General features: G+C 36.4%; 1 protein-coding gene across 2 annotated transcripts in view; it reads right to left on the bottom strand.

The window, feature by feature from the left end:
* Positions 1-14,935, bottom strand: part of LOC126187413 (exocyst complex component 4) — a 282,045-nt gene that overhangs the window by 146,829 nt on the left and 120,281 nt on the right. For both annotated transcript variants that reach the window (XM_049928480.1, XM_049928481.1), the window contains one exon: positions 4,165-4,473. In XM_049928480.1, the coding sequence (XP_049784437.1) occupies positions 4,165-4,473 (309 nt within the window). The remainder of the gene's footprint in view (positions 1-4,164; positions 4,474-14,935) is intronic.

Raw genomic sequence — 14,935 nt, 5'->3', positions numbered from 1 at the left:
ACCTTAACAATATTGCAAGAAGCTACAACACAACTCAGGAGTTTGACAGTTACTTTAAAAAATATAAATCTATCTTAATTAAAATAATAAAGGGGGCAAAGAAACGAGACAATGACAAATACATAGAAGATGCTTCAAACAGAACCAAAGCAATCTTGCAAGTTGTAAAGAAAGAAACCAAATCTTACAAAAATAGAGTTAATAATATAGTATTAAAGGCTGGCTTGGAAAACATTAATAACCCACAGGAAGTAGCTAATAAGTTTAATAACTATTTTATAAATGTAACAGAGAAACTACTACAACAGACCTCTAATAGAAAACAGCATACATAAACAGTGAGAAAAGTCTCAAGCAAATCAATGTTTCTGTACCCAACAAATGAAGAAGTAGTACTGGTTACAATAAAAAGTCTCAAAATGAAACACTCTGCAGGTGTAGATGATATACCTGATTTCATTATAAAGAAATGTGGGGACTTTATCACTGAGCCCTTAACTCAACTATGTAACCTACCTTTTACTACAGGAACTTTTCCTTTGTGTTTGAAAATAGAAAAAGTGAAGCCATTATACAAGAAAGGAAACAAAGATGATATTTCCAACTATAGACCATTGGCACTTATGTCTGTTTTCTCAAAAATATTAGAAAGGCTCTTCAATAAGAGACTAACAGACTTCTTAGAGGATAATGGCATTCTTTCAGTATCTCAAGATGGATTTAGAGCAAACCGTTCAACCGAATCAGCAGTTCACTCATTTCTATTAGAGGCACTGATAGCATTAGACAACAAAAACTTACCATGGGCATATTTTTAGATTTGTCAAAGGTTAACAACTGGCTCAGCTTTTATCTTAAGATCAGGGAACAATATGTGGAAATAGATCAGGAAAGGGATAATGTAACTAGGAAATATAATTCCAAGCTACTGACTGTTAAATATGGAGTGCCACAAGGATCAGTAATGGGTCCTGCTCTGTTCTTACTCTATGTAAATGACCTTTACATAAGCAATGACAGCAGTAAAATATTTCAATTCGCTGATGATACGAGTGTTCTAATTACAGGAAACTCAGAAGAAACTCTTGTAAAAAACATATGAGAAGCCACTGACAGGCTAACATGTTACTTTGAGGGCAATGACTTAATAATAAACACTGGAAAAACTGTAGCTATGGATATACACAATGCACAAACAAAAAATCTGATATCACCGAATCTAGAGACAACTGCCAAAACAGCCTGTACCAAATTTCTTGGACTTCATCTACAAGACAACTTGAAATGGAAAGCACATATTGAGCAAATGAACAAAAAATTAAGTACTTCTTGTTTTGCGATACATACATTAAAAGACTGTACCAGCTACAACACTCTTCATTGTGTATATTATGCAGTTGTACACTCTCACCTCCGGTATGAGATTACGTTCTGGGGAAATTCTGGAGATGCCATCAAAACATTCCAAAATTTATAAAAATAATGGAAGGGGTTAGATAATCACAAATCATGTAGACCACTGTTTCAAAAAAGGATGATCCTGCCACTTCCTTGCATATATATACTTGAAAATATAATGTATTTAAAGACCACTCATCACTCAAAATCACACAATACACAGCTATGATACAAGACCAAAATTGGATGTACATGTTCAAAGCGCCAACACAAAGTTTTATCAAAGCGGTCTTATCCATCCTAGTATCAAACTATACAATGCCTTGCCAGATACCATTAAACACATACAAAACATTGGTCACTTCAAATCTAAATTGAAGTCGTACTTGGTTGATCACTGCTTTTACACAGTAAATGAATACCTACAAAAATAAATTTTTCTATGTTAACTCATGTATTCTCATTCAGAAGAACATTTGTATTTTATCTCTCTGTATATAGCGTAACAACATTTATTTAAGTATTCATCATTAATTGGTATATTAATGTGGTTTATTATGTACAAAGGTATATTATATTTAAAACTACTAATATTAACATAAAAATCCAAATATCTCTTGCACATTGTGCAGCTGTAGATGAAAATGGATCAATTTTAAAAAGTAATGCAGCCTCTGGCAGCTGAAGCCACAGTCTCATAACAGGAGATGGTGTTTTCTATAACAATTTACACAGGTGAATATCCCATAATAGCTTTGTAAGTTTTGTAGAGTTTCCTAAAGAAATGTCTATTTTTTAATCAGATTAGTAACACAGATATGATTTTATAGGAATTTTTAGTGAGTGTTGGGTAATTTAGTGTGTGTTTAATTTCAATGTCGGGTTTTCAGTGGAAAAGATGATTACCGTGTCATGTCACTAACGTCCCCACTAAGTGTCAATAGTAAGGTGACAGAACCACTTTTTGGGACCTGGTGTGGAGAAGCCATTGCAGCTCATTCTGCAGAATTGGCAAATTCCTCCAATCCTTCAGCGAAGAACCTCCGAGGGTGTGATCCTTGGGCTGTGGGCTGGGCTGGGTACCAATCTTTGGGGTCTATCTTCTTTCTTTCTTATGTTATAACTTCCTTAGCCTTTATTTTCCTGCCTTTCTTTCTGTCTTTCTACCCCTCCTGGAGCACCTCGGCTATCCTCCCTATTTCTCATATTCAACAGTCTCCATCATGGAACCTTCTTATATCCATTTATTAAAACCTGTATTCGAAGACATGCCACAGGTGTAGCACATGCCTAGCAATTTCCAAAACATTTTATGAGCTTGGTTAGAAAAGCCTGAGTTCCAGAAGAAAAATTTTTGATTAGATAAAGTATGGAGGGTTACACAAAATGTCTACTGGATTGTGGGTCCTAATAATGAGTAATTCAAGAGACTAAGCAAAGAAATATTGTGAAGCTGTTAAATGATTGTTACTGGCATTCCATATCAGTAGTAAAAGAATAACTGCCTGGTAGAGGGGTTAAAAACTTAAAGTGAAGTTCAGGCACATACATGTCTATGATTAATGATTCATAATTCACTGTAGAGTATTCCATAAGTAGTGAACATACATCAGCACATTTATTACAAATGAGATGCAATTGTAACTCTGATTATACATCAAACAGATGTAAACTATGATACTTGTAGTCAAGAAGGTTAAACTGAATTTTGCACTTTGAATGTTTACTGTTTGTTGACATTTCACAGTAGTAATGCCATCACTCGCCTACGGGGAGGAATTTGGTGACGTGCTATGTTGCACAAGCATTTACCAAACCGACACAAGATAATAACCGCTATAAACAGTTCATTTAGGTAATGAATTAGGATAACCTACTGTCTGGATGTATATTTAATTTACGCACATACAATTATGAACTGGATGGACGCAGCACATCTGCAAGCTGGGACAACAATACATATCTTACTATATTCATGGTACCTGTTGGTTGGCAGTTTATTCAGTGTTGTCAAGTTTTGCCTTGGAGATGATATGCGAGCCACAGAGAAAGAGCAGTCATAACATTCCCTATGACCTCACAGGGACAGGAGAAAACTTGTTATCAACATATTCAATTGGAATCTGTTAACTAAGACCGGATTTGGACACAGTCCTTATCAATGTATTTGTGAGGTTCCGAATAAAGAAGCAACTTTGTTATGCACAGTCACTGTAAATGAGAGTACAATATATATAATATGTTGTTTATGAGACACATCATATTTATTTCAAGAATTGGATGCTGAATTGTACACTTAACTTCAGCAGTAACTGCAACACTTCAAGAAATGAAGTTCAAACAGAAGATATTGGCAAGTGTGCTGAAATAAAGCAATATTACAGTAAAGAAGCAGTGGAATATCACAACCATGTAGATTTCCCTTTTAATGAACACTTAGATTTCTCCAAAAAAACTTGCTGTTGTAAATTTTAGATTGTCACTCACTATGAGTGCAAAGATTGTAACAATATTAAGCCAACAACAGGCTTGCATGCAGCATAAAACATCACTTCAATAAAATAATACAGCCAAATATAACATTCACAGTATTAAATACAACCCCAATGAAGATGCTAAACATTTGGATGGCAATATAAGAATAAAACATGTCAAAAAAAAAAAAAAAAAAAAAAAAAAAAATCAAACCCACACACACAATAATTATACTGCACTAAAACAGAGGACAGCATTAATCTCAGAAAGAACTGCACAGTTTTTACTTACAACAGCTTGTATTTTTGACCAGACATCAGCCATTTCATAGAGGTGGACATCGACGTGATGTTTTTCAGCAATGCAAGAAAAAATGTGTAATAATGAAGCATGAGCAGTTGTGATACATCTCAGTTGTACAAATACAGAACTGAACAGCTCCAGCAGAAATGCAGGACCAGTTGATGGTACAGATGTCAGCACTGGAATGTTGGAAGTAGGCAGCTGGAGTGGGGCATTTGATGAAGAATGGTCTTGCACCTGTTGAGTTACCCGTGAGAGAACTGCCAGCAGTTCACTCTGCATATTTGTCTTTACAGCCTGGAATTCGGACAAAGGACAAACACTAATTACTTATAAAATCAGAAGAAATGTTGCTTGTGTTCTGATTACATCAATTCTATACATATAGATGAATAATAATGTACTGATATTGAAAGATAATAAATATATTTCCATTCCATACTGAAATTTTTATTTTGTGATGAACACAGTTTTAAGGACTTGTCTGCTGCAGCAATTTTATAAACTCACTATTAGAGATCTAATATTAAAGCAGATAAAGTAGTGAAAATACTAATATTTGTAACATAACATTGACAAATTGCACTCATTTAATAACTATTGTCCATAATTCTCATTTGGTGCATTTTTCTTAAAACGCTGAGTTAATACCTCCTCTACAAGAAAATTTGTGTAACATATATTAGCAAACAGAAATCGTGTGTCTAAATGATACAGATTCATTGTTCTCAAACTTACATGGTTGTTGTTGCTGTGGTCTTCAGTCCTGAGACTGGTTTGATGCAGCTCTCCATGCTACTCTATCCTGTGCAAGCTTCTTCATTTCCCAGAACTATTGCATCCTACATCCTTCTGAATGTGTTGCCCTCCAATACTAAACTGGCAATCACTTGATGCCTCAGAACATGTCCTACCAACTGATCCCTTCTTCTAGTCAAGTTGTGCCACAAATTCCTCTTCTCCCCAATTCTATTCAGTACCTACTCATTAGTTATGTGATCTACCCATCTAATCTTCAGCATTCTCCTGTAGCACCACATTTCGAGAGCTTCTATTCTCTTCTTGTCTAAACTATTCATCATCCATGTTTCATATCCATAAATGGCTACACTCCACACAAATATGTTCATAAAACACTTTCTGACATTTAAATCTATACTCGATGTTAACAACGCCTTTCTTGCCATTGCCAATCTACATTTCATATCCTCCCTACTTCGACCATCATCAGGTATTTTGCTCCCCAAATAGCAAAACTCATCTACTACTTTGAGTGTCTCATTTCCCTGATTTAATTCGACTACATTCCATTACCCTCATTTTGCTTTTGTTGATATTCATCTTATATCCTCCTTTCAAGACACTGTCCATTCCATTCAACTGCTCTTCCAGGTCCTTTGCTGGCTCTGACAGAATTACAATGTCATCGGCATGCCTCAAAGTTTTTATTTCTTCTCCGTGGATTTTAATTCCTACTCCAAATTTTCTTTTGTTTCCTTGACTGATTGATCAATATACAGAACTAATAACATTGGGGATAGGCTACAACCCTGTCTCACTCCCTTCCCAACCATTGCTTCCCTACCATCCGGTTTCTGTACAAATTATAAATAGCCTTTTGCACCCTGTATTTGACCCTTGCCACCTTCAGAATTTGGAAGAGATTATTTCAGTAACATTGTCAAAACACTTATAAGGTAGCATATGAAAACTGCATATCTCCCCCCCCCCCCCCCCCCCCTACAAAAATACTGGGTATGACTTTCTTTACTAATGGTATATTAGAAGTATAGAAACAAACAGTTATTCATCTCATTCATGGATTTTAAAAAAGCGTATGATAGTGTTCATAGACCCAAACTTCCAAAAATCCTTAGATCATATGGCCTCCATCCCAAACTGTTAAGACTCATTCAGCTAACTTTAACTAACACAAATTCAAATGTCAAGTTTAGAGGAGAAATGTCAAAAGCTTTCACAATAAAAATAGGACTCAGACAAGGTGATGGATTGTCCCCTTTGCTTTTCAATGTGGTCATCGATCACATCATGACAATCTGGCAAAAAGAAAATCCATGTAAAATTAAAATTGGAGGAAAACCAGCAATAAGAGCAAACGGCCTTGGGTTTGCTGATGATTTAGCTCTCTTAGCCCTTGACATGGAAGAAGTTCGTGCTTAGATCACAAGGCTCCAGAAAATTGCCTCAAAAATACGATTACAAATATCCTCTGAGAAAACTGAAATAATGCCCATGAAACCTATTTGCATAGATTAAATCTTCATAAATGATCATGCAATTAACACAGTTCTACAATTTAAATATCTCGGAGAACAATTTGGCACAACTTGGGGGAGGAAGCAACATGGATAAATAGAACCAACCAATTGAAAAAAGCACAATTTCTAACCTGGTCAACATATAATAATAAATGCCTCTCAATAGACATTACGACCTAACATTACAAAACTGTAACTCTCCTGGAAGCAACTTATGCTTGTGAAATTCTGTTCCAAATTAAAAATGAAGAACTGATCAACTCCTCAAGACTGAATGAAGAATTATCAGAATGTGCATCAATAAAAAATACCAGGTTGATGGATTCTGGAGAATCCTCCCTAATGAAACTGTCTATTGTGAGATTGACCCAATCACCAGCACAATGAAGAAGAAAAGAATCTCATATTTCTTTCAAGTCTTATGACTGCCTGACAACAGAATTTTAAAACAAGTAGTGATGAAAAGTCTTGGAAAGAAGACAGGAGGACAGTGGGTCAAAGAAATTCAGCAAGATCTTGAAGCAGTCGGACTTAGAATTACTGATGCAGAGAGCAAAAACAAAATTAATACTCTCCTTATGAATCATAAATTTTCAGCAGAAATGATGCACAGAAGACTGGTAGAGATTTCAGACGAGTTAAGAAAATTGTTTTCAGAACGAATGTAAAGTACTGGGCTGAGCGCAAGAAGCAAGTAGTCCAATCTTCAAAGAGAAAGTGAACATGGAATGACTCAAGTGGTCCAATGTGGCCAATCAAATTTAAAAAGAAAAAGGATTATAATCTTCTATAAAGCCCTCAGCTACTTCTGAGCATGATATCCAACTAAAAATTTTAGCCTGTCCTCAATTAATTTTGCCCGAAAGATTTATGAGGGTGGTCCCATAAGTAACTGACCCAACAAAGAAAAAACACAAAAATTTTGGAAAAAATGTATTTATTTTTCAACACAATCTCCTTTAAGCTTTATACACTTTTTCCAGTGATGTTAAATAAGTTTGATACCTTTTTTTATGAGAACTGTCTAACTCCTCAAAATAGCCATTAACTGCTGACATCACATCTTTATTTGTTGAAAATCTTCGACCACCGAGCCGTTTTTTCAAGTTTGGCAACAGAAAATAATTCAAGGGGGCTAAATCTGGTGAACAGATTGCATGAGGTAGCAATTCAAACTTTAATTCATTAATTTTGGCCATTGCAATAATGGACTTGTGAGCTGGTGCACTGTCCTGAAGAAACAACACTTTCTTCTTCGCCAAATGCAGCCATTTTTGCTTGATTTCTTTGCCCAAATGTTGGAATAAGTTCACATAATACTCGCCATTGATACTTTTTCCTTTTTCACGGTAGTCAATGAAAATTATCCCACGCGCATCCCAAAAAACCGATGCAATGACCTTGCCTGCAGATGAAATGGTCTTCACCTTCTTTGCGTCGGTTCTCCAATTTGTGTCCATTGCTTTGATTGTTCATTTGTCTCTGGAGTGAAGTGGTGGACCCATTATTTCATCAATGGTTATGAAATGGCACAAAAAAATCAGCTTTGTTGCTGCAAAAGTTCACTAAACATTCAATTGAAACATCTTCAGACACTGTTTTTGCTCGAGTGTGAGCAAACACGATACAAACCTTGCACAGAGTTTTCTTATGTCCAAATTTTCAGATAATATGCAATGTACATCACTTTTTGAAATGCCTGCTATGTCTGCTGGCTCACGCACTTTCGGTCAATGATCATACTGTACTGCTTTGTGGATTTTCTCTACCATTTCTGGAGTCATCACCTCATTTGGTCGAACACTGCGATACTCGTCTTGGCAGTTCGTATGTCCTCATTTAAACTCAGCTACCCAATATTTTACTGTTGTCAATGAAGGAGCAGACTCTCCCAAAGTAGAATCTAGCTCAGCTTTAATATTGGCTGTGTTGAGGTGATTTAAAAAAAAAAAAAAAATATCACATGAAAATGACCAATTTTCTCCATTTCACAAGTTCACTCACAAAGTTCACTATTGATGGCTGCCAAACAAATACTAAATAATGTGGTGTCTTCAAACTTGAAACATATACTTCATAGATTGTATACTTTCTAATCCAGAGATATTTTTCAACGACTGATATCTCTCAGTCAGGCCGGGTAGTTATAGGACCACCCTCATAATGTGTAGAACGAAATTCTGGCTGTGGTAAATTTAACTTCATTAACAACAAAAGCATATGGCTTTTTCTTTCAAAAACGCTTAGGTTTGTCCAAAGATCTCACTGCTGTCAATTTTAGATTGTCACTACGTGCATGAACGTGTGGTAACAGATTTAAGACCACAACAGGCTGTCATATTGCATAAAGAGCCATGGCAATAAAATAACTTGGTTTTAACTACAATTTTTAAACATTAAAGAAATGTTACATAGGTCTAGATTTCTTACATATTGTGTACAATTCCTACACTGAAAAAAAGAAATGTACATAAGAGAAGCACAAAGTAATATACAATCTGAATTTTTCAATTTTACTTTAATAAATAAATCCTAACAACACACATTCCATAAGAATACTGTAACGATTGGATGACACTTTTTTCATCCATCACACAACTTGGATAGTTATAGTTTTGTCAGTGGTGGATATGACAAGATATTCTGTGAAATATTATTAAGTGCCTTCTCCACAAACTATATTGAACAGACACATCAGAACCCCGCGCATGATGGAAATATATTAGATCTAACAGCAACAAACAGGTCTGACCTCTTTGAGGAAGTCCACATCAAAACTGGTCTCAGTGGCCATGAGGCAGTTTTAGTAACAATGAATACCAGAACACAAAGGGCAACTAAAACAAAGATTTACATGTTCAGCAAACTGGAGAGAGAAACAAGTCACACATCAATGAGAAGCTTGATACTTTTCACACAAGACAAGAGCAGTTAGAGGAACTATGGCTCAACTTTAAAAAAATAGTTGATTATGAACTAGATAGATATGTGCCCACTAGGACAGTTCATAGCAGGAAAGAGCCTCCATTGTATGCAGTCACTGTTGAGAAACTTCTCAAGAAACAGAGACTACTGCATAATAAGTATAAAACAAAGCATAGGGCTATGGATAGAGAGATGCTGAATGACACACATTTGGATGTCAAGAGAGCAATGCTGAAGCTTCAATTACTACTGTAGCAGAATATTATCAAACAAATTTTCACGAAGCCCAAAAAAATTCTGGTCATCTGTAAAAGCTGCTGTTAGTGGCATCAAAGTGGGTGTCCAGTCACTCATGGATGAGACTGGAACTGACACAGAGTAGCAAATCAAAGCAGAAATGCTTAACTCTGTTTCCAAATGTTCTTTACAAAGGAAAACCCAGGAATATTGCCCCAACTTAGTTCTCGTAACACTGAGAAAAAGAGTGATATAGACATTAGTGACAGTGGCGCTGAGAAACAGCCACAGGGCCTAATGAAATTCTTATCATATTCTGTATACTCTATTGTAGGTCCATCAAACAAAAACTGTATGATATAGAAAACTACTGTCCAGTATCCTTAACATTCATTTGTTGCAGAATTTTAGAACACATCCTAAGCTCAAACACAATTATGTATCTTGAACAGAACAGTCTCCTCCATGCCAACCAACACAGATTTCAGAAACACAGATCATGTGAAACCCAATTCAAACTTTTATTACATCTGAAAAGTTATGGATCATGGCAGTCTGGCAGATATAGTATTTGTCAATTTCCAAAAAGCATTTGATTCAGTACCACATCTATGCTGCTTTTTAAAAGTACAGTCACAATGGGTATCAGATGAAATATGTGACTGGATTGAGGATTTCTTGGTATGGAGGATGCACAACATTATCTTGGATCGAGAGTCATCGACAGATGTTGGACTAACTTCGGGTGTACCCCAGAGTAGTGTGTTGGATCCCCTGTCGTTCATGTTGTATATTAATGATCTTGCGGACAATATTAACAGTACCCTCTGACTTTTCACAGATGATGTAGTTATCTACAGCAAAGTACAGTCTGAACAAAGCTGTTGTCAGGGTGCGAGATTTTCCAAATGTTTTGTAGCCAAAGTTTTTGGAAATAAATCATTTCATTGACTGAGGGTGGAATCTTGTAAAAATTCTGAACATAAATGAACAAGCTTTATTAGCAGAAGATCTGTTCATTTGATTATCAGGAAAAAGCATTCCAGAAGTTAAAATTGTAATTCTTATGCAACAGGGTTTATTAAGGAGCAAGTCTGGCTTTGTACATTTTATTTATTTATTTTCTTTTTTTTCTGAAGTATTTCACATGAGCTCCATGCTGCACAAAGTAATCAGAGGTGGCAAAGAATCTTCTGCATGAATCACCCCCCCCCACCCCCTTGGAAGTTTGGAGTTCATTAAAGTTGAGATGTACCTAGTTTATTAACTCAGATCATGCTGGAACGAGTAATTAAACACACAATAAAAGTCTTTCTAAAAATCAGAGGTGACGAGTCCTGGTTTTTATAGAAGTTGAATTCTTCTGCAGATGTAAGAAGAATTATCAACAAGTTGGGGGTTCACAAATTTCTTGAGCTGAAGACCAGCAAGGAGGTAATTTATAAATTAACTGAACACCAATGTTCAGTCAGACCTTTATAAGATTTCAAAATAGTTTGATGACTTGTGGCTTGTTTTAAATGTTCAAAAATGTAAAATTGTGCACTTCACAAAACAAAATAACATAGTATCCCATTAATGTAATATTCGTGAGTCACATTTGGAATCTATAAACGCATACAAATACTTCAGCGTAACACTTAGTAGTGACATGGAACTATCACATAAGCTCAGTTGTGGGTAAGGCAAGTAACAAACCTTGGTTTATTGGTAGAATACAAAGGAAATGCATTCAGTTTACAAATGAGATTGCTAACAAACCACATGTGTAACTTGTTCTACAATATTGCGCAAGTATGTGGGAGCTGTAGCAAATAGGACTAGGAGGGGATACTGAACAAATACAGAAAAGGGCAGCACGAATGGTCACAGGTTTGTTTGACCTGCAGTATAGTGTCATTGAGATGTAGAAACTGACTGGTGGACTTTGAAGATAGATGGAAACTATACTGAGAAAGTCTACTAAACAAAGATTTTGGAACTGACTTTAAATGATGACTAGCAACTTATTAAAATCCCTACACATTGCTTCCATAGGTATCATGAAAATATTAAATTAATTACAGCATACACAGAAGCATTTAAATAATCATTTTTCCTGCACTGCATATGTGAATGGAGCAGGAAAAAGCCTGAATAACTAGTATAGTGAGATGTAATGTCAAGCACTTCATAGTGGTTCACTGAGAACAGATGTAGATGCAGACTAAAATGATTCACTGAAAATTTTTTGCAGTACAACAAACTGCACTAAAATGTTTTAAAGAAGTAGTACATAAAAATTTTTGGTTGGAAGGAAAGCACTCTTGGATGACTGAGGTGGTTAAGGCAACACTCGCGTAATGGGGGAAATCCAGGTTCGAGTTCTGGTTCAGCACAAATTTTCACCTGTTATCACTGACACATTTCGGTACCCACTGCAGCTAACATCAATGAAACCTTTGAACAAGTGGAGGGAAATTTGAAATTTGCCTTTTGAGGCTGAATATGTGATACATCCATCAATAACATTGTAAAATTGTGCAAGTACCACATGCTGAAAATTATATACGATAGTTTTGTAGTTACTACGCGGAAAGTTAACTTTTTGTAGACCAATGACAATCTTCTCAATATGTAAAGTCATTGCCAGAAGACTTTTTTTTCCTTATCTTTCTGTAAGATGTTACAATCTAAAACATGAAATTTAAATTTTCTCTATGCAAAACATAACACATAATTCACTGAATGCAACTGTGTCTCTCTCCTGAAACATAAAGGTTGTCACAGTTCTTAAGTTTCTTCTCTGTTAACCAAGGTTAGGAAGAAAGCAATGTATTGTAAAAGCAGAGTAACAAAATAATAGTGAAGCATGTAACAAATAGCTTATGTTTAACCCATTGTGTGACCAACCAGAGTACTTCCTTTCCTTATGTTTAACCCCTTGTGTGACCAACCAGAGTAGTTCCCATATTAGCATTTCAAAATCAGCATTAGCATTTCAAAATCCCGCCAATACTAGTTTCAATGCCATCATAATTATTTGTGTAAAAACTTGACGGGCCAGTCTTGAAATCTGAGAGCTTCATGTAAGTTAGACAAGCTATATATAAACAGTTCTTGACGGGGGGAAAAAAAAAACCTTAAAAGTGGATTTGCCAGCAGTGCAACACAGTTTTCAAAGAAAGATGTGGAACTTTTCTTTTCTTTAGTAAACTAAAGACAATGGCCAGGATTGTAGTTTTTTTCATAACAAATAAAATGAACAGAGTCTTGGACCTGCTGATCATCACTATTTAAACAGATATACTCAATATCCTTTTTATACTGTGCATGGTCCAAAAGCTCGTATCTTTCAGTAATTACTGTAAATTCCTATTGTAGTAGAAACTGAAGATAAACTTACTGCCTGTGACATTTTTCAATTCAGCTAAGAGTTAAGTATAGAAAAATTGGATTTATTGCCTCTTTGCATCACGTCATATTCCCAGCAATGTCTACAGGCAACATGTAACCTTAGTTGCCTCTCCCACATTAATAGCTTCCTGCACCAGTAGATCCAACCTGTATCTTCTGGTAAAGGTGATACATGATAAGTTAATGCCAATCAAATGTATAAAAATTATCTAGACACTTTCAAGCAATTTGAAATGTTTATACTGAAGTAAGGTATTAAATGATTATATGTATAGATACAGTATGTGCATTTTTATTTATTTACTTTTTTATTTTTTTCCTTACAGTGATCTCTAGCAAAACAACTGCCAGACGAACATGATGGAATTCTTCAAGCCAAGGCTCCACCTACCAGCAGGCAATCCACTTACAAGTGGGACAGATGTTAAAGGAAACATGCCGTCTACGTAAAGATGGATGTACCAGGGCAGCTGTCACCGACACTAATAGGGACACTTTGCACTGAGTGTGGGTCAAACCTGGACCATAGACTGGACATGTGTCATGTGACTTAACAGTTCACACATTGAACTTTTATGAATATGGCCGCAAAGACTTCTTGAGTTGTTTTCCCTATGTATACAATTATATAACACCTTACCCCAATACAATTATATAACACCTTACCCCAATACCCCCCCCCCCCCCCCCCCCCCCCCCATGAACCATGGACCTTGCCGTTGGTGGGGAGGCTTGCGTGCCTCAGCGATACAGATAGCCGTACTGTAGGTACAACCACAACGGAGGGGTATCTGTTGAGAGGCCAGACAAACGTGTGGTTCCTGAAGAGGGGCAGCAGCCTTTTCAGTAGTTGCAAGGGCAACAGTCTGGATGATTGACTGATCTGGCCTTGTAACAATAACCAAAACGGCCTTGCTGTGCTGGTACTGCGAACGGCTGAAAGCCGTAATTTTTCCCGAGGGCATGCAGCTTTACAGTATGATTAAATGATGATGGCGTCCTCTTGGGTAAAATATTCTGGAGGTAAAATAGTCCCCCATTCGGATCTCCGGGCGGGGACTACTCAAGAGGATGTGTTATCAGGAGAAAGAAAACTGGCGTTCTACGGATCGGAGCGTGGAATGTCAGATCCCTTAATCGGGCAGGTAGGTTAGAAAATTTGAAAAGGGAAATGGATAGGTTAAAGTTAGATATAGTGGGAATTAGTGAAGTTCGGTGGCAGGAGGAACAAGACTTCTGGTCAGGTGACTACAGGGTTATAAACACAAAGTCAAATAGGGGTAATGCAGGAGTAGGTTTAATAATGAATAGGAAAATAGGAATGCGGGTAAGCTACTACAAACAGCATAGTGAACGCATTATTGTGGCCAAGATAGATACGAAGCCCACACCTACTACAGTAGTACAAGTTTATATGCCAACTAGCTCTGCAGATGACGAAGAAATTGAAGAAATGTATGATGAAATAAAAGAAATTATTCAGACAGTGAAGGGAGACGAAAATTTAATAGTCATGGGCGACTGGAATTCGAGTGTAGGAAAAGGGAGAGAAGAAAACGTAGTAGGTGAATATGGATTGGGGCTAAGAAATGAAAGAGGAAGCCGCCTGGTAGAGTTTTGCACAAAGCACAACTTAATCATGGTTTAAGAATCATGATAGAAGGTTGTATACATGGAAGAACCCAGGAGATACTAAAAGGTATCAGATAGATTATATAATGGTAAGACAGAGATTTAGGAACCTGGTTTTAAATTGTAAGACATTTCCAGGGGCAGATGTGGACTCTGATCACAATCTATTGGTTATGACCTGTAGATTAAAACTGAAGAAACTGCAAAAAGGTGGGAATTTAAGGAGATGGGACCTGGATAAACTGAAAGAACCAGAGGTTGTACAGAGTTTCAGGGAGAGCATAAGGGAA

Source organism: Schistocerca cancellata, chromosome 5 (genome assembly GCF_023864275.1).
Source record: "Schistocerca cancellata isolate TAMUIC-IGC-003103 chromosome 5, iqSchCanc2.1, whole genome shotgun sequence".
In the NCBI taxonomy this organism is placed as follows: Eukaryota; Metazoa; Arthropoda; class Insecta; order Orthoptera; family Acrididae; genus Schistocerca; species Schistocerca cancellata.
The sequence above is the reverse complement of the archived record's forward strand: the minus strand, read 5'-3'. Positions and strand labels throughout refer to the sequence as shown.